The sequence below is a fragment of the Rhinolophus sinicus genome, chromosome 17 (assembly GCF_057876585.1).
Source record: "Rhinolophus sinicus isolate RSI-liver-muscle chromosome 17, RSI-T2T, whole genome shotgun sequence".
Classification (NCBI taxonomy): domain Eukaryota; kingdom Metazoa; phylum Chordata; class Mammalia; order Chiroptera; family Rhinolophidae; genus Rhinolophus; species Rhinolophus sinicus.
Genome location: NC_142517.1, coordinates 121,385,041 through 121,404,852, shown reverse-complemented (window position 1 = coordinate 121,404,852; position 19,812 = coordinate 121,385,041). Strand labels below are relative to the sequence as shown.

Genomic DNA, 19,812 nt, shown 5'->3' with positions numbered 1-19,812 from the left:
CGTCTGTAGAAGTGAGATGCAGGCTGACAAGGGGTTTAGGTCAGTGCCAAGCTACCCTTCTCCTCTGCCCTGAAAGTGTATCTCCAACCCAGTGGGGGTGCACTGTCATCGCAGCTTGTGCTGAAGATGTAACCCCAGAATGGCTGTGAGGGTCCACCAGCTCTGGACCCAACTCAGCAGGAACCACAGGAATACAGCATGATAACTGTCATTCCTTCTTGGGAATAAATGCAGCCCCTGCTTTTGGCTGGCTTGGTGATGACGGCACCATAGGGCGGTCACCTGGAGATACCTCCCAGACTTAGGGACCCCACCTGCTCCTCCCAGCCTGGCTGGATCCCATTGGCCTCTTCCCAAATGTGGTCCTGCTGTCCCCGTACTTTAAGCTCGGCTCCCCCTCCTCAGCCGTCCTTCTGGAAATCACTATGTCTGGCCAGCCCTGCGCCGTCTGTCCCAGGCCCACTGCATGTGTCTGTCCATTTCTGTGAGTTGTATCTTCCCAAGTGCCATCAGGAGGGAAAGAGTGGGAAATGCTCAAGGGGCCTGGAGTAGAGAGATGGGTTTCCATGACCCCAAACCCAGGAACCCTATGCTGGAGGCATAACAATACAAATACCCATTTATGGAGGGACTGCTATTAGATTGTACACACCCCTCATTTAAACCCATTTTCTACATGGGGATCCCGGCTCATCCCAGGCCACCAGCTGGTTCCCCCAACCCTGTGGACAGCAGAGCCTTGTGAAATAACTCATGACCTTGGGGACAGCCACAACTTGTCCATGTAGGGCATGCTGTGCTGTGTGCCAGTACCAGGCGAGCTATGTGTGGGGGCTGTGCACCCCATTTCCCTCTGCATCTCCTCAGGTCCCCTGATGGCATCTGCAGTTCCCGACACTTTGGTTTCTTCCCTCTACCTGTCCTGTCCCAGCCTCGATCCCCATGGGGCATCTGGTCCACCCCTGGCAGTGGGGCCTTTGCCCAGCCAAGAAGTTTGTAACGCTAACGTGCAGTGGCCCACAAGCCTGAGGCAAGGTGATTGCACAGCCCTTGGCCACCCTGACCCTCATCCCTGACCCCGTCCCTCAGCAGGGTTTTTGGGGCTTCTCATCCTAATCAAAGGCTGCATTTTAATTTATGCAAATGTGGGAGGGATGGTGGCAGGAAGTCACAGACATCCATCACCCCGTTTCCCAGCACCAATCATTCATCAGCCGGGCCTTAAAGATAAATACACTTTTTGTTTAAGGCAATTACTTAATCTTGACAAACTCCTGTGTTAAGCAGGGCTATTAGTGGGGCCCATCATTAATCAGCACAAAACCAGGTGGGTGCTTTTTTTGAGCTGCAGTCGCTCTTAGGGACCTGGGGTGGGCCCTTTTCTATCCCCACCACCCTAATTACACACGCAGCAGCTAACAAGGAGCACCCCACATGTGCTGCAGGGGCACCGAGCCATGCACAAGAAAAGGGCCCATTTTTAACGCCAGTCAGCACGTTCTCTGAGCCAGGCAGAATGATCCATGGGGGTTATTAGCCAGCACCAGGAACACAGCTGGGGAAAACAGATAACCCCTCCCGAGGGTCCCTCCCGGACTTGCCGCCAACTCGCTGGATCTCTGGGCAGCACTTAGAAGCTGCTCTGTGAAATACCCTTCCACCGTACACCTGTGGCTCTGATCACACTGCAGCCTGTCCCAGGCTGTCTTGTGAGGGAGCTGGGCACCCAGGAAGGGGCCCTAGGCCTCCTCCTCGGCCTCACGCTTTATCTCCTCATGGTCCTAGAAGAGTTCTCACTGCCCTGTCCCACCTGTAAAAACCTGTCTGGACTTTCCTGGGATGGCTGTGAGGCCTGGTAATGACACTGATTAGCCTTGTGACTGACCCCAGCCAGATTACTGAACTTCTCTGTGCCTCAGTTTTCTCATCTGTAAAATGGGGATGATAACAATACATTCCCCATCAAGTGCTTTGAGGGTTAAATCAGTTAACAAATGTCACATGTTCAGGAAAGCTCAGCATGTAGGAAGCCTGGTGCACTGGCTGTTAAAACCACTTCTGCTGTCAGTCTCTGAGGGTCCCAGCTGATGAGCCAAGTACTCTGTACTACTCTGTTCACTACTACTGCTCTGTCTACTACTGCTCTGTCTACTTCTGCTCTGTCTACTACTGCTGTCTGCTACGACTGCTCTGCCTAACCCTGCAGTCATGCTCTGCTCAACGGTGGGGATGCACTCTGAGAAATGCGTCATTAGGTGATTTTGTTATTGTGGGAATGTCATAGAGTGGACTTACACACTTACACACACTAGATGGTATAACCTCCTACACACCTAGGCTCTAGAGTGCGTAAGTGTTTGTGTATCTAAACATATCCAAACATAGAAAAGGTACAGTAAAAACATGGTATTAAAGATTTTTCAAAAAGTACACTTGTGTAGGGCACTTACCATGGATGGAGCCTGCAGGACTGGAAGCTGCTCTGGGGGAGTCAGGGAGCGAGTGGGGAGTGAGTGTGAAGGCCTGGGACATTCCTTACACTGCTGTGGACCTCATAAACACCGTACGCTTAGGCTACCCAACTGATGAAACAACATGACATTAAATCAATCCCAAGAGAAAATGATGCCATCAGGAGATGCAGTGAACACGAGGTGTGTGAGGCCACTGCCTCATCCGTCTGTTGTATGCTCAGCATACACCTCAGCGTACTGTTTTAGAGTTAACTTTTATAAGTTGAAAGAGTACACTCTCAAATAACGTTAAAAGTATAATGTGGTAAATACGTAAACCAGTCACGTAGTCGTTTGCTATCATTATCAAGTATTATGTGCTGTGTGGACTTTTACTGACTGACAGCCCAGGTTTGTGAGCAGCAGCACTGCCCCAAGCACAAGACTAATGCGTTGTGCTACTGCGTTACGACAGCCACAGGTCACTAGGCGCGAGGAATTTTTTAGCTCCATTACAACCTATGGGACCACCATGGTTTGTGCCGTCTGTTGTTGACCGACATGTCGTTACGTGGCACATGACTTATTCTGCCTTCTGCTACTACTCTGTGTACTGCTGTGTCCTCTGTGCAGTGGGACTTCCTTCCCTAGGCCTTCAGTTAAGTTAGACAGAGTGTCAGCCGCTATTGGCCACCCTTGTTGCCCTCAAGGTCTCTTTTCTAGTAGTGAGACAATTCACTCACTCATTCATCCCCTAACTGGGCACAGATTCCTCACTCCCTCCGTGCCAGGCACTGGACTCTGGCTTTAAGGACATGGTGCAGAGGGCATATCTTTTGCCTGCTATGGAGAGGAGGCAGAAGAAAGGTCCAGGAAGTATCTCCTAGAGGAGGCACGTGTGAACTGGACTTGTTTTGAGTTGGTGTGATGAGAAGGAAATGGGCATTGTGGGGAGGGGCTTTCTAAGCTGGGCGGTGTGAACGAGCTAGGGCTTTCTGGGGAAGAGTGCTAGGGCTAGACTGGGCGTGGTACTCCATTCTGCGGGCCACCACACAGGACCTGGGGGCTGCCTGTCAGGACCTGGATCTCTCCTCTGGGTTCCCTTTGCTGGGGTGGAAAGAGCAGGCCCATTGCACCCAACACCTTGAGTGGGCAAATGGGCCAGGCCGCTTGCTCTTGGGTTTGTAGGACAGCTCTGGTTTCTCTGGCTCCGAAACACATTGTGCATGGGAGTTTGCCCCTAGATTTTAAACCCTGTTTATTTTAAAGGAAGTAGATTCTGTCTGCTTTTAATTCACACACTTAGCTCATCAAAATATTGTTTTACAAGAGGTTTTTTTGATGTCCAGGAAGACTTTGGACTTTTTTCCCCCTCTCTCTTGCCTCTCTTATACAATCTTGTCCCAGGAAACAAGATTCTGGGCCCTGCTCAGTGCCAGCGGGTTGGGTCATGAGGCCATTTTCTGTGTTTCATTTTCTTCACCAGCAAAATAGGGGGATTAGGCTTTTCCGGGGGGTTCTGTGGGCTGGTCTCCAATCCTGCCGGGGTAGACCTCCAGTGTCGCCGTAAGGGAAACCATTCTTCCCACTAGCGTCAGTGGAAGGTTGTGGCCTGGAGTGTGGGCAGGGGTGGTGGGGATGGCATGTGCGGGGAACCATTGTTCAGTCAGTTGGGTCCAGAATGACATGGAGCCACTGCTGCCCAGGGAGCAAAGCTTCCAGAAATGTCCCATGAGTTAGCCCTGCCCCACGTGACCCCTGCATGTACACTGCTTTCTGGGGACCTTCTTATTTGTCAGAAGGTCTCAGGAGTCCCCCCACCCACTGCTTTGTTTGGGCGCACCTGCCCACGCCTGTGGGGAAGGCAGTGGGCAGCGTCCAAGGAGAAGCAGAGTGGCAGTTCTGACACGCTCCGCTCTGCCCTGACGGTCAAGTTCAGTAATGAGAACCGGCCGGGCCTGTGTTGTTCAGGAAGGCCGCCGCTCATTACGTGTGGCTGTTGAGCAGTTCAAGCCTAGCTGCTTTGAACTGAGATGTGCTGTGGACAGAAGCTACACAAGCGATTTTGAAGACAGTACACATTAAAAATATGAAACATCTGGTTAGTATCTTTTGTATTGGTTTGTATTGGTTAGATGTTGAAATGATAATATTTTTGATATGCTGGGTCAGTGAAATTGTGTTATTAAAATTATTTTATTACCTGTTTCTTTTCAGTTTTTTTTTTAATGTAGTTACTAGAAAATTTAAGATAACATATGTGCCCACATGGTGGGCACGAAGAGACTAGTTTTGGGTAGAGAATGTTTTAAAGCAAAGATCCCTTTGAGTAACATATACTCACTGGGACCGTACTGACAAGGGACTCCTGAGAAGTGGTCCTGGAGAGACCTGCTTCCACCAAGGAATGAAAAGCATTTTGCAATTAGCTGTCGACTGCAACAAAGTAAATAAGGGGGACCGCCCTGCTCAGAGGTGCTTGAAGGCTCTTCTCACAGCACATTCCAGGCCCTGCTTTTGAATCTCATTGACTGGCTTTGGCAGCCTCTGCCTCGGAACACATCTTGCAGTAAGGGCTGCCTTAGCCAGCCCTGGAAAGCGGCACCAGTGCGTGGTGGGGACTGAATGCCATGGCCCCCTCAAGAACTGCAGCAGATACCGACAAATAAACCAATTAAATGGAGACTATTAAAGAACTTTATTTGAAATGAAAAACAAAAAACTGAGGCAGAGTGGCTACAGGCTCTCCTGGCGCTCTCTGGAGGCTATAAGGCGGGACGAAAACGCCAGACTGGGGAAACCTCTTGCTAGAACTGCAAGAAAGGAGCTGGATACTGCTGAAGGAAGCAGAGTGACAGGTGATACCTTGGGGACCTGTGGGGACCAGGCAGAGGAGTGGCTCAGACATCCTCTTGAAAAGGCTGAATGTTCCTCCATCCCCCATAACAAGTGGGCTTTTTTGACAGTGACAGGACAGCCTTGAAGCTGCCAGCTGCTGGGGCTGCTGGTGCAAGCTGGCAGGTGAGTCTGTCACGGGCGATGAACCTTAGGGGCGTGTCCATGCAGGTGGACGGTGCAATGTCGGGTCCATACTGGAATGCCTGCATCTGTCCCGGGCCACCTGGCCTGCCTGCCTCTGTAACAGGTGAAAGGGGTGCGGGTATGGACGTGGGCACCAGCTCGAGGGTCACTCTTCCCCAGGCTCCTGGCCTGGATCCGTATTTTCTGCAAGGTCCCTTGGAGGCCTGCTGGGGAGACCTTAGGAGTCACAGTCCCCTGGGCCTAAAATCTATTATAGACTTGGGGTCCTGCACACGACTGTCTTTGGAACAAATTCTGTGGCCAAGACACTGTTCAAACTGAATCAGGTTTGGCCTTCTCTAAGGTTTCTTTTGGTTGTAAGATTTTCTATTGTAATGTTCACTCGTCTACCCTAACCATTGGGCAACCTGTCAATCCCTACAATGGCAGGCATCTCTCCAGGCTCCCTCTGGACCGTCCCCCAAACCTCCCACACTAGCTGAAGGGGCAGGAAGCTCTGTGGAGATAGCCACACTGGCACTCCTGGAGCCCTCGTGTGTGTCTGGCCCTGCACAAGTCCTTGGCACTTGTTAGCTCGTCTCTGCATTACAGGCTTCCTCTCATGTGGGTCCTGCCACTACCCTCATTATACAGATGAGGAAAGCCAGGCGCAGGAAGGATAAGTGAGTCAGCAAGGGGGCCAGGCTCAGTGCTAAGCACCACAGCCCTGCGGCCTCCTGCCCAGGCCCCATCGGCTTCCTGTGGCCTGTTCCCCTTATCTCAGCCCCACCATCTGAGGAATATCTTAGTCAGCCCAAGTTGGATAACAAAAATATCCTAGACTGTGCAGTTAAACGACAGACATTTCTCACAGTTCCGGAGGCAGGGAGGCTGAGATCGAAGCGTTAGCAGATTCGGTGTCTCCTGGAACAGGCTTCTCATGTGGGGGGAGGGGCGAGGGAACTCCCTGGGTCCCTTTCTAAGGGCACTAATCTCGTTCATGAGGACTCCACCCTCATGACCTCATCACCTCCCGAACACCCCATCTCCAAATACCATCACATCAGGCATGAGGATTGCAGCATGTGAACTGGGGGGTGGGGTGAACCTAAACATTCAGTCTGTAGCAGAGTGGACAGATCCCAGGACTGCCCAGGCTCCTATGCAGCGCGGGCCATGTGGTATTTGAGTCTGGCCTCTCCCTGTGGCATTGGGTCAGGTGCATTGCTAGCCCTTGGAGCGTACACTTCTCTCTGCACCCCTGCCCACCCTGCCCACCCTGCCCAGCCTCAGGGCTCTCCCTGTGTGGAGTAGCTTGTGCTGGCCCCGCCTCTGCTCTCTCTCTCTCTCTCTCTCTCTCTCTCTCTCTCTCTCTCTCTCTCTCTCTCTCTCTCTCTCTCTCTCTCCAGCAGCTATTTTGTCATATTTTGTCAAACAACACCTTCTTGGAAAGGCCAGCCCGCAGCTCTGGGGTGGGCGGTGTGCACTGGCAGGCCGAGCCAGGCCCTGGTCCTGCCAAGCTCTGTGTGGGGGCAGGCCTGACTGCGAGCAAGCAGCCTGGCCTCGGCCCACCGGACACCAGCCAGCTTGTGGTGTTGGAATTTCCTGTCTGATTTTCATTTCCCCCCTCCCCCCAAGTGAGACAGAAACGCTTTTTAATTGCATGCTGTGGAGTGCCATTCAGGATATTATTATTCTTATTAAGTGCTTCCTGTGGGGCGGTGCTTGGGTATCAGGAGGGGCCTCTGGAAGCAGCCTGTCCAGGGCTTATTATTGGGAATAATGTGCCATTTGCAGAAGGCCTGGAAGCAGACTTGCCTGGCCACTGGGAATGAGGTTTTCTTGGACCCCTCTGCACTTTCATGCCTCCGAGCTCTGACGCTTGGGCTGGTGATTTCGTTCCTGCTGGGAGAGGCCTTGGCCATCTGAGTCCCCATGTCTGAAGGGTTGGCCTTTGAAATCGTCCAAGTTTCAGAGCGGACTGAGGCTACCCCAAGCCAGAGAGGGATGTATGTGTGCCGTCTCTGTGGCTTTTCCAGCCCTGGCACGCACCTTCGTTCTTGTAGCAGGGAAAAGCACAGACACTGGGATGCCTTCAAAGCCTGCTTTCCCTCATGATGCTCAGGCCCCTTGTGTCTGCTATGTAAAAGCCCTGAACCATGGGATGGCGTGGGAGTCACGGATATTCAACAGTCACACCCAGGGCTATCTGTCTCATCCACCACGTTGAGTTTCTCCAACAGCAAACATTCTTCAGCTAGGATAGTGCATCGTAGGCACAAATATGAGAAATAATCTCCTCTTATTTACTGGTGCAAGTGGGAAGTCGGGATGGGGCCCAGCAATGGCATTTTAACAAAGCCTGCAGGTGATTCTAGGGTCTGAGAGGTGCTGATGTTACTGCCTTAGGCGATTGTGTGCTTTTTGTTATGCGTACACACCATTTAATCCCCTGGAGGACCCCAGGAAGACCTGTTCCTAGTCCCATATGTACAGACAGGAGTGGCCACATGGTTTGGGCCAGGATTCACATCCCACACAATTCTGTGCGAAGACATGACCAAGTCTTCTGGATTCTTCTACACTGCCTCTGAGCCTAAAGAACCTCTCACCCTTCCCTTTTCCTCCAATTCTCCCAGTACTGGCCCCTTTAGGGCTCAGCTCCAAAACCACCTCTTCCGGAGAGCCCAACTGGCTGCTCTGGGCTCCCCGCAAATCCCCTTTCCCTGACTCCAAGGCCGTTCTGGCAGCTGTTACTGTGTGGACCCTGTGGGCTACAGAGGGTCATACTCTGCAGCTCTGCAGAGGCCTCCACAGAGCTGCCCCTAGTGCAGGCATTGTCCCTCTTGTTCTCTGGGGCCTCCAGGGCACTTGAGCAGGGGAGGCATTGACTCAGTGGGGAAGCCTTAAGTGAACCGGGGGCTGGGGTGGTGTGTGTGACTTCCATCCTCTGGGCTGTAGCAGCTGAGCATTAAAAGCTGCACCCTGGATGGTGGGCAGCTCCACTGTGGATTCCGGAGAAGGCTGAGGAGTGGATCTGGTGGGGCCCGGAGCCTGAGCTAGTCAAGGCCATGTTAGAGAGACCACATATCTGAATGACATCATGTCCCTAGGTCAGACCCGTGCTGCTGAGGGAGGGAGTATCGGTCTCTTCTTTGTAGCTAGTGTTGTTATTTCTGGGGAGCCTTACCTCCAGCTTCCCTGAGGAATGGTCCTGGGATCCCCACAGGAATGGGAGAGCGCGAGGAGTCCGCCCTATGGCCTCCATGAGGAGCCAGCTCCAGTAGCTGAAACACAGACCTGAGCTGAGCAGGCAGCCTGCTCGTGCGCAGCTGAAGGGCTGCTTGATCTTCCGGGTCATCAGGGCACAAAATAAAGGTGCCAATCACCATCCCTTCCTCACGCTATTAACATTTTTTATTTTGCAAAGCATCTTCACATTCTTGTTCCCTGTGGAGTTCAATGGTTTCATTGACTAATAGGCATCTAGCGTGGAATGGAGGTAGCAATCTCTCTGCTGGGATGAGAGAGTACCTCCCAGAGGTATACTGGTCCAGGCCATCAATGCCCCTAGCTTTCTGGAGGAGAGAGCTGGGTTTGGTTTAAGGTAATTGGATCCAGCACACGGGAAGTATTCTCCTGCGACCCGGACACACCCTCTTCTGCCTTGAGCTTCTTTGCTATTGAATTTCCTGAGAGCCAGTCACTGCTATGACACAGGGTGATGTGGGTGAAGGCAGATGAGGAGGGGAGGTAGATAGATGGATAGATAGACCTAGACATATATATCTATATCTATCGCTGCCTATCTATCTATCTATCTATCTATCTATCTATCTATCTATCTATCATATCTATATTGAGGTTAGATAATTAAGTTCACGAGCTTAATTGTCAGACCTCATGCATATACTTAAGCAATCCTTTTCAACAAAATTCACAATGTTCACTGGAATTGCCAGGCCACCTGTGAGTCCCCTCACCTGTTTGCTTTGTCCTGGCCGGCGCGGGCACAGACACTAGGGAACAACAATGGGAAATGCTGGCGCTCATGGTAGCCTGTCTGAGCCTCCTGTGGGATGGGCCCCATGGGAGTGGGGGTGACAGTCAGCGGGAATTCATTTGTAGGAGACGTTTCCTGTGATGCCCCAAAGCAGTGACCTCTCCTTTCTGCCTGTCCCACTCTGCACTGCCACGAGTCAGGGGCACTGAGTTTGTATGGAGTGGACATCTAGCCGCAGATGCCACATGTGAGTTCCCATCTGATGCATCGCAGTGTCCCTTACACCAGGGATCAGGGAAGAGGTCCTGTCATGACCAGAGCAGTGGGGCCTGGTTTACATCTCGGAGGATCACAGGGATGGGGAGGGGACTGCCCCTTACTGAGGGACTTACTGCCCCTTACTGAGTTCCTGCTTTGTCATCGGGTCGGTGTCTTTCCCACTTGACGGATGAAGACTCTAAAGCTCTGAGCATGTGTCACTTGCTAGGAAATGACAAAACCAGGATTCACACCCAGGTCTGTCTGGTTTGTGTCTCATGTGCTTCCGACTCCTGAGTTCCTCAGACCATGGGGACAGGTCATCGCCCTTAGGACTGTCATTTGGCTGATGTGCAACTCAGGAGCAAGCCAGTTTCAATCGAGCTCTAAGGGTCACTGTGCCTGCCTTCCAGCTCACCGTCTGCCCTTTGTACTCCCCTCCACACTAGCACCTTCCTTCTTCAAGGATGTGGGTGTCTCTTGCTGCCTGGGTCCTTCCATTAGGGGGAAAGCCACCTGGTAAGTCATCTACACTTCAGTGTTTCTGTGACTTTCCCAAGGTCTGTTTGCTTTTAAGAAAAATAATGAAACTGCATGGGATATTACTTAAGATGCAAGAAATTATAAGGGAAAGGAACATGATCAAATAGTCATTAATGGGGAATCCCAAGCAGAGTCCCACATAATGTGAGAGAAATTGGGGGCCAATCAGTCCTTTCCTGGTCCCCCAGCCATGCCAAATTGGAATGCTTCCGTTTCAGCTAGCCAGAGGCCACCTGGGGCCCATAAGCGTGTCCATGATACAGCCACAACACTGGCCTCCTGCACAGTGACCCTAGGGGCATGGGCAGCTGACCAAGAAAGACGGAGATCCATGCCCTGCTCTGCCCCTGGCCTCCCTCCCAGGGCCCCACAGGCTGCACTGAGTTGGGTTTGTGCCTCATTCATCGTAAGTCAAACCTGTATCACGCCAGGAAATACAGGCCTCTTTCCAGAGATACCTGTTGGTCAGTGACAGGGCAAGGCGGCTCTCCTCTCAGAAACCCATGTCTTCCGGGGTCCCATGCCAGGAGCTCCGAGCTCAGTCGCTGCTGTAGTGTGATTGGAAGAGACCACAGTACCTGGAGACCGTGCTGACCTCTAGGGACCGGACGGCCCGGAGGGCTGGTGTGTTCCCAACATGTCCAGTCTCTCCTGGGAGATGGTTGTTTTCCCCCAGCGGGTCCCTCCTGCTGTGGGCCAGCCTCTTGTGTGCCTGTCTGAGCTCAGTGCTCAGGGCAGCGTCTCCATGTTGTAGCAACACATGACTTCATCCAAGGAGAATTCCCTCCGGCTGCTGACGCAGCTGCCTGGTCATGTTTCAATGACCCACTTTTCCTGATTCTTTGTGTGAGCCCTCTGCTGACCCCACCCCACCCTCTCCTACAGAAATTCACCAGAGTTGTCATTAATGGGACATTAACTGAGCCGGGCTTCCAGGAGATGCCCTTCTTGCTCCTTCCCAGTACCCTAGTCTCACAGGGAGATCTTTATACCAGGGACATTGCCCACACAAATGTCACCTTACCCCTGGAACCACCAGTCAAGGAGCACTGGGCGTTTAAACCTTCGCAGAGAAAAATGTGAGGGTTAAAAAGAAAAAAGCCATTGTGCCACCACCATCCTCAGCTTCTCAGACTATTGGTTTTTCTGTGCACGATCAAAAACAAATGTACGTTTTTGCAGAGGGGGTCGGGTGATCCATAGAAGATTCCCATCTTAGAGTTTTTTCTCAGAAACTTAAAAAGAGAGCCATTTCTTTGAAATGACATGTGGTGCGTGTGTGTTTTCTCCATTGCCGGAAGGACATGATTTAGTGTGGATTTTTTATTTAACTTGAAAAAAGGAGCCCACAATGAAAACAATGTGTGGAAGGGTCTCCTGCAACATGTCACTGAGGGCAGCTCTTGTTCTTCATGTTCGTCCTCATGTTCCTTGGATGCAGCTGATGGCCTCTGGGCAGAGGGATTTCTCACAGGAGCCCACAGTGGAGTTTCCTCCTCCCTGGGCCTGGCCGAGCGGCCCCAGCAAAGCACCCACCTCTGAATACTTCCTTCAGGGGTGTGTGGTCTGAAAGGTCCTGAGACCTCAGATGACCCAAGATCAGCCTTCATCCTCTGTTTACCTGGGTTGCAAAGTTGGTCCCAGAGACAGTTTGGGGAATGTCCTACCAGTGGGCTCAGGGGACTGGGTCTGCGATTGGTGGGCTGAGTGGATGGAGAAGGGCCACTGGGTCAGTGAGTGGTACAGATAGGACCATAAAGACAAAACAGCGTCTGTGCCCAGAGCCTCTTCTGTGACCGCTCAGGGATCCTTCCCACTGGTTGGGATAAGCATGGGTCTTTCCCGAGCGAGCAGGTAACCATTTACAAACAGCAGGATAGTTCTGGAAGAAAGGCAATTAGAGCTCATCTAATCCCCATTGTACAGATGGGTGATGTGAGACCCAGAGAGGGGATATAATCTCCGCAATGTCCCGTGACTGCCAGTGGCAGAGACAATCTGGGATTCCCGGCCAGTGCACGCCCCTGCCCCGTACCTCCTGGCCCTACTCGTACGGCCTTTAGAGAAGTTTCATCAGAGTACGCGACTCCCTGCTCAGGACCCTGCCTCCCCCTGCCTCCACGGGCTTCCCTAATCGCCCAGAAAATAATCCCAAAGTCCTTCCCATAACCTGACCAGTCTTATAAGACCAACTCTCGTGTCTTTCCTACCTCCATCCTCTGCTCCAGTCAGCTTAGCCGGTGCTGAAAGCGCTGAGTTCTCCCCCACATGCCGTCCCCCTGCCTGGTTCTCCCTCTCCTGCAGAGCCCGCCCTACACCCAAGCCTCCTCTCTGTTCCCTTGCCCGGTTTCCTTCTTAGCCCCATCACCCTCTGACATTATGTTGTAAGTGTAGGTGCTGATTTGTTCACCACTTGCCTCCTCTCCCTCGAGGAAGCTCTACAGTTCTGTGAAGGTGACAGCATGGGCTATGGTCGCTCCGCTGTTCCCAGGACCTAGAACAGTGCCTGCTACGTAGCATGCCCTTGATATAAGGCAGATGAATGAATGAATGAATGAATGAATGAATGAATGAATGAATGAATAAAAGAGTGAATAATACATGAATGACTATTTCTACAGTAACTACTACCCAGACTTAGCCCCACTGATGTGAGTAGACTGGGCATCCTCTCTGTAGGTGGGCAGGGGAGTCTGGACCCCACCTGCTAGCTGGTCTGCTGCGTTGTTGGATCTGAGTGCTGACAGGCCCTATTGCTGAGGGCCTGCTGTGTGCTGGATGCTGGGCTGGGCTTTGGGAAACCACATGGGGCTTCTTGGGAGAGAGAGAATAAAACCACAAACTGCTAGATTGGTCACAAACTGCATGATCATTGCTCTCCTAGCAGTAGACACACCACTCAGAGCCTCAGTGTTCTTTCCTGAAAAACAGGGATAAGAACTGTGCTGATGGCAACACTAAATGAGGTGCCATAAGCAAAACCCCATGGGACAGAGGACCCATAGCACTTACCCTCCCCGATCGGGGAGGGGACTTGGCCACATTCAAGCTAACACATCAGTGCCTGGAGGACGAACCTCTAACGTGTTCCCAGGCCCCTCCTGAGGACTCTGAGTGGGGGGGGGGGTACAGGGGTGTGGCCAGAGTTCCTGCGCCTGCTCGTTCCATGAGTGTCCGCTGCTGGGAGGGCATCAGGAGCTGTGGCGGTCCTGACCTGCAGCCGTGACTTGAGAAAGAAAAAGCCGCTTCCCTTTGTAACCTCTGCTTTGGGACCAGGCAGAAAAGCGGGAGCAGCCCCAGCTGCAGTGGGGCTCTGTGGGTCACTGTCCCTTATACTTCTTCCGGAAGCCCCAGACTCATCCTCCCCTAACATACACTCACGCATGCACGCATGTGCCTGGTCTTGTGACAGCCAGGTCAGCCTTGGTTCACCCCATTTCATGTTCGCCTGGTAAAACAGCATGAGCACGTCATTCTTGTGGATGTTACAGCTCTTTAGACCTCGACGAAGTGTCGTTACGCCTGTACAGAGCAACATCTCTGCTCACTGCTGGCCAGGCAGGGGCCTGGTGGGGTGGGGTGGGGTCTGGGCTCTGAGTGCATTAGGGAACCCCCTGCAACCCTGCAGGTGCAACACTGGGGAGGAAAAGAGCACATGGGGTGCTGGAGGGTGGCCAGTAGGACGGCCAGAAATTCCGTGGTGAATGCAGCCTGGGGTTGTTGTGAAGACCTAGGGGTTGACATGCAAAGCGCTTACAGCAGGGCCTGGTACTGTGTATACATCTGTTAGATACAATACATGAGTGAGGTGAGGGCAAGGGGACCCAGGCATCCCCCTTACACCCAAGGGCTGCCTCTGAGTGTTCATTCAGGCTGGGCAGAGGGAATAGCTAGGGCCAGCTGTCCAGGGCCTTGGATTCTCCTTCTGACTGTCGTTTTTTTTTCAGCCCAGTGACTTTCAGGTGAAGTCACCCTTGGCCTCCATTTCCTCATCTGTGAAATGGGTGCAGTAACACCCACGCTGGCTGCCTCAGGGGGCTTTTTTTTTTTCTTTTTTAACAGGACTTTATCAGGGAACAGTGTGCACTTCCAGGACTTTTCTCCATGTCAAGTTGTTGTCCTTTCAATCTTAGTTGTGGAGGGTTCTGTTCAGCTTCAAGTTGTTGTTCTTTCAGTCTCAGTTGTGGAGGGCGTAGCTCAGCTCCAGGTTCAGTTGCCGTTTCTAGTTGCAGGGGGCACAGCCCACCATCCCTTGCAGGAGTCGAACCGGCAACCTTGTGGTTGAGAGGACACGCTCCAACCAACTGAGCCATCCGGGAGCTCAGCGGCAGCTCAGCTCAAGGTGCCGTGTTCAATTTTAGTTGCAGGGGGCGCTGCCCACCATCCCTTGCGGGAGTCGAGGAATTGAACTGGCAACCTTGTGGTTGAGAGCCCACTGGCCCATGTGGGAATCGAACCGGCAGCCTTCGGAGTTAGGAGCATGAAGCTCTAACTAACTGCCTGAGCCACCGGGCCGGCCCCATGGGGCTTTTGGTTATGCAGGGAAACATTCAGAAATACGAAACAGCAAACCATGTTTATTTGTAAACAATACTGTAATCCAGTCTACCTGGCCACACTGAAAACCGGTAAAGGCCCTTTCCTGCATCTCTGAGGAGATGAGGACCATCTCCCTGCTGACGCCCCCAGGGCTTCCAGACAGCCCGTGTGTCTCCTGTGTGGAACAGGCCAGCGCTGGCCCTCTGTTTTCGGAGGCCAACTCCCCTTTGAGCCCAAGATTTGTGGAATCTGGTTTGGCAAATTGATTTAATCAGGGTTTGAAGATTTGCTTTCTGTGTTCCCAGTCCCCATGGAAAATGCCAGTATTGTGGAATTATGAAGATAAAATTGAATATGTAAAAATTGAGGTTAAAATGTCAGAGGAAAAGTTTCTTCTTTTTGCGAATTTGGAACACTCAAACCAAGTGTCCATCAAGGGATGAATGGATAACCAAAATGCGGTATATCCATAAGGCTTATTCAGCCTTAAAGGAAAATCAGACGCCTGGTATGATGGATGAACCTTGGGGACATGATGCTAAGTGAAATATGCCAGTCACAAGGGGACAAATACTGTGTGATTCCACTTATATGAGGTCCCTAGAGGAGTCAAATTCATAGTGACAGAAAGTACAATGGTGGTTGCCTGGGTCATGGGGGAAGGTGGGGGGAAATGGGGAGTTAGTGTTTAATGGGAACAGAATTTCAGTTTGGGAAGATGAAAAAGTCTCGTGGGTGGATAGTGGTGATGATTGCACAACAATGGGAATGTACTTTACTGTACACTTAAAAATGGTTAAAAAGGTAAAATTTCTGTTACATGTATTTTACCACAATAAAAGTAAGAATTCCTAGTGTTTACAATATGGTACCAGAATCTGTTTGCACAGAAACAGTTAGCAGCGGTATTTGTGTGCATTTATTACTATAGAAATGACAGGCAGCTGACCTGTGCACATGTAAAACAAACTATTTCTTTAAACTAGTCAGCAATTCACTCACCACTGATTCCTACTGGCCCGCGGCCCTCTGCCTGAGTGAGAGTTGACTGAGAAATCACTTCTTAGCCCTTTTCTCAGTCTAACTACTTTTTAAAGAGCCTTGTTTTCCTAGAGCCTATAATTATGTTTGCCTCCAGGGTACCCAGGAATTTTTTTTTTTTAATAAGCAAAGAGCATCCTACAATTATCATGATGATTTGTTGAGGGCAGGCCAAGTGCAGACAGGGGCTGACTCACCTCTGGAAACCCATGCTCACGAGTTGGTATTTGCAACTTGCAGGCACTGCCAGCGCTCTTGGGGTCAGTAATTAATATTAAGAGCTGGAGAATTAACAGACCCACAAAGGTGTCCTCTGGCTGCAACTGGAGTGGGCCTTGGCTTCACAGATGGTTCTAGGTAAATATTGCCAGCCTGTGTGGATGCCGTAACCTGGCGCTGCTGGAGCCACACGCAACCGAGGCCGGGATGGGCAGAAGCCTGTCGGCTCTGTCAGCCCTGATTTGCAGCCCAGCCTGTAATCTCCCTGAGTTCAAAGAGCGCTTAGCTGCTTGTCTTTGTCAAGAGCGCAGTTGGGGATCTTTTATGTGAAAGATGTAGGATTCTTGGGCTGACTTTGATTATTTATTCATCCCCCTTCGTGGGTGTGTGATAGCCGGTGCACCTCGCAGCCCCCTGTCCTGACTGCTCTTGCTCTGAAATTCATTGAGCTTTAAAGCCTTTTGAAAATTGCTTTTTGAGGGAGGGGAAAAGGTTTTGAAGTCCTGTTTCTCTCTCCCCTGCACAGTGCCGCAGCACCTTTTGCCTCCGTTCCATGCTCCCTTACCGATTGACATGAGACACCAGGAGGGAAGGTACCATTACGAGCCTCACTCTGTCCACAGCGTGCACGGGTAAGTTCTGCCCTCCGCCCGCCATGCGGGTCCCCTGCCACCAGGGAGGCTGGGCTGCCAGCCTCGGCCCCCTCTCCTGCCTTTTGTCATTCTTTTTGGAATTCCTGATCTGCATCACCGTGAGCAGTCACCTTTGCCACCCACAAGTGCTCTCATCCCGGACCCTGTGTGAACTTGTGGGTGGGATGTGAACACCCAGCTCCCCTCTGGGTACCTGAGAAGGAAGCACTGCTGGCTCACACATCACCATTTCCAACGCTGCAGACGCACCTGGTGTAGCCACACACACCTTGGGGCTCTTTACTCACCCATGCAGTGGGAATCCCCTCCAGGCCACAGGTCCCATATAAGTATGGTGACCCTCGTTATATGTTGTTCCAGCATCATAATTCATAGTGCCCCTTTCATTCTCTCAAGTGTCCCAATTTAGACACTAAATTATAGAGTCACCTTAGTGATAAGGACAAGCTCACAGTTATGCTTTGGGGCCTCGCCCTACCCCCTGCCTTGAGAGCCCCAGGTAGAGGGTTGTCATCAGTGCTCTCACTATACCTACCCTGCCCCTCTTTGTTCCCACCTGGGGCCTTGAAGCCCGTAGCTGATGTCACTTTTCTTGGTCTTTATGTCTTGAAGACCTGTGCTCTTGCTACCCCATCTACCTGCATCTAGAAAAGAGCCCAGAACCTTCCCCTCGCCCCCAACCTCTCTACTCCTTCCCACATCTACCTTGGAGGGGACCTACTGCGAAAGATCGGTTGGGCCTATGCCTCTCTTGACCCAGCCATGTCACCTGTCCCAGTTGCTATTTATGTTTCCAGCACACACGACAGTCACATGTCCCTGTGCCTCACTCCTGCCGCCCAGCCTGCCTAGAAAGCCCCTTCCTCCTGGCCACTGCTACAGAGCCTCTAAGCCTCAGCTCAGGAGCCGCCTCCGCCTGGGGGCACTGGGATCCCCCACACTGAGTGGGGCTTTTCCCTGGATCCCCACTGCAGGACTGCACCAAAACAGTGTTTCACACCTGCCTCCCAGCAGGCTCTGCACTGCCCTCTCATTTCCACGTGGACAATGGCTGACGTGTAATCCGTGCACCATCATTGTTTGCTGAGTGCACAGCCCTCTCCACAGGTTCCTCACGGGAGACAAACCCTCCTGTCTCTCCCTGCTCCCATTCAGAGGAAGTCAGTAAATACTTGCTGAGCACTCACTGTGTTCCAGGCAGACACTGTGGTCAGTCGGGAGGCAGGTGGGTGAGAAGGGGTCTCCGCCCTCAGGTGACGCCTACTTCTGGGTACCCATCGTCTCCCCAAGACAGCAAATCTGTTGCTATTATTTATTTTTAAAACATCTTTTACTTTGAAATAATTTCAGACGTTGCAAAAATAGTACAAAGATTTCCGTTATACCCTCCCCCCAATTCCTCAAATGTTAACATCGCAGATAAACAAACACTGATACATTGTTATGAACCAACTTACAAATCTTAACCAAATCTGGCCAGTTGCCCACTACTGTCTTTTATTCTCTGGTTCAGGACCAGACTTTGCATTTAGTTGTCTTATCTCTTTAGTTATCTTTCATCCAGGACAATTGCTCTCTTGTCTCTCAAGCCCTCGACAATTTGTTGGAAGAGGACAGGCCAGTTACAGTATAAAACGCCCTCGATTTGGGTTTGCCTGATGTTGCCTCATGACTGAATTCAAAACCTACATTTTGGAGCATCATACTAGAAGCGGTGCTATGCCGTGCCTAGTGTGTCATGCCAGGGGCACGTCACGGCAGTGCTTCTCATCACGAGATACATTTCAATCACTTGGTTCAGGTGAGCTTCTCCACTTTAAAATTGGTCCCTTTGTAATTAATAATTGTGGGGTGATACGTAAATATCCTGTTTCTCCTTGTATCTCACCCACTAACTGTAACATCTATTGATGGCTCTTGTCAGAAGCAGGAATTACTAGTGTTTGCCAAGTGGTGCTTTTCCATTTCCATCATTCCTTCCACATTTATTCATTGGAATTCTACCGTAAGGAAGAGCTGCCCCTTCTCACCATTTCTTTATTTCAAATACATGCAGGGTATTGTGTTATTCTGTGAATTACAGTTTCTGGTTGTCACTGTTTATTATGTTGCTCAAATTGTCCCAGATTTGGACACTGGTTCCCATGTCTTTCGACATGTTGGGAACTTTTCATTTTATTTCAGTACATGTAGCTGGTTCTCACTTGACTAGGACTTGCTGCTGGCCGCTTTGTGCCCACATTAGCCCTCTGCCCACCCCCAGGGCCCTCCAGCTGCAGGGGACTGAGACCACAGCTCCAGCAGCTTCTGCAAGGTGCATACGTTTGGAGCCAGTGGATCAGTTGGTGGCATCTGAGAATCCTAAGCACGTTAAGGGAGCTGCGTCCCTGTCAAGGAGGGGATTGGAACTGCCGATTTCCTACCCTTGAGAAATGTCTGTCTGGTTCAGCGACATGGATCCTGGACACAGCAGGCCTGCGGCGAAGTGCTATCTGCAAGGGTCCCAGTGCTGGTGGGAGACGTGAGCAATGCTGAGAGCTCCCTGGAGGGAGTGTCTATGCAGGGTTCTGTCACTCTGCAGGTGAACATCTGTGCTCACATCTCCCCACATACCTAGGGGCAATGACAGAGATGAAAGAAAACCCCACCATGGCAAATGCTATTTTTTGAATGAACTGTGATCTTGTGACTGTTGTAAACACTTGGTGTGTTTCATCTCACTTAATCCTCTCAACAACCCTATAGGATGTGCCTTTACAGATGAAGGAGCTGAGGTAGCACAGAGCGAGACAATAACTGAGTATCAGCGTCATCACTGAAAGACTGGGAGAGTTAGAAACCTAATTACAAGCCCCTGAGCCCAGCCCCTCAACCACATGGTGGCCGCTTTCTTGGGCATGTGTATGACTCCAGGACTCCTAGATGGGTCTAACCGATTCCTTTTTGAAAGCATCGACCGCCCTTTGTTAGGGCACTGCCCCCAGGTTAGTGGTTCCCCAGACTTCTGAAACAGCAGCGTCAGCGTCCCCTGAGAGGCTGCTAGGAATGCAGGTTCTCAGGCTCTGGCCCAACCTGCTGAGTC

At 51.5% G+C, this 19,812-nt stretch overlaps 1 protein-coding gene across 4 annotated transcripts in view; it reads left to right on the top strand.

Moving 5' to 3' along the window:
* The window catches only part of GLI2 (GLI family zinc finger 2), a 245,532-nt gene that overhangs the window by 170,650 nt on the left and 55,070 nt on the right, over positions 1-19,812 (top strand). For all 4 annotated transcript variants that reach the window (XM_088794612.1, XM_088794610.1, XM_088794613.1 and 1 more), the window contains one exon: positions 16,604-16,709. In XM_088794612.1, the coding sequence (XP_088650738.1) occupies positions 16,604-16,709 (106 nt within the window). The remainder of the gene's footprint in view (positions 1-16,603; positions 16,710-19,812) is intronic.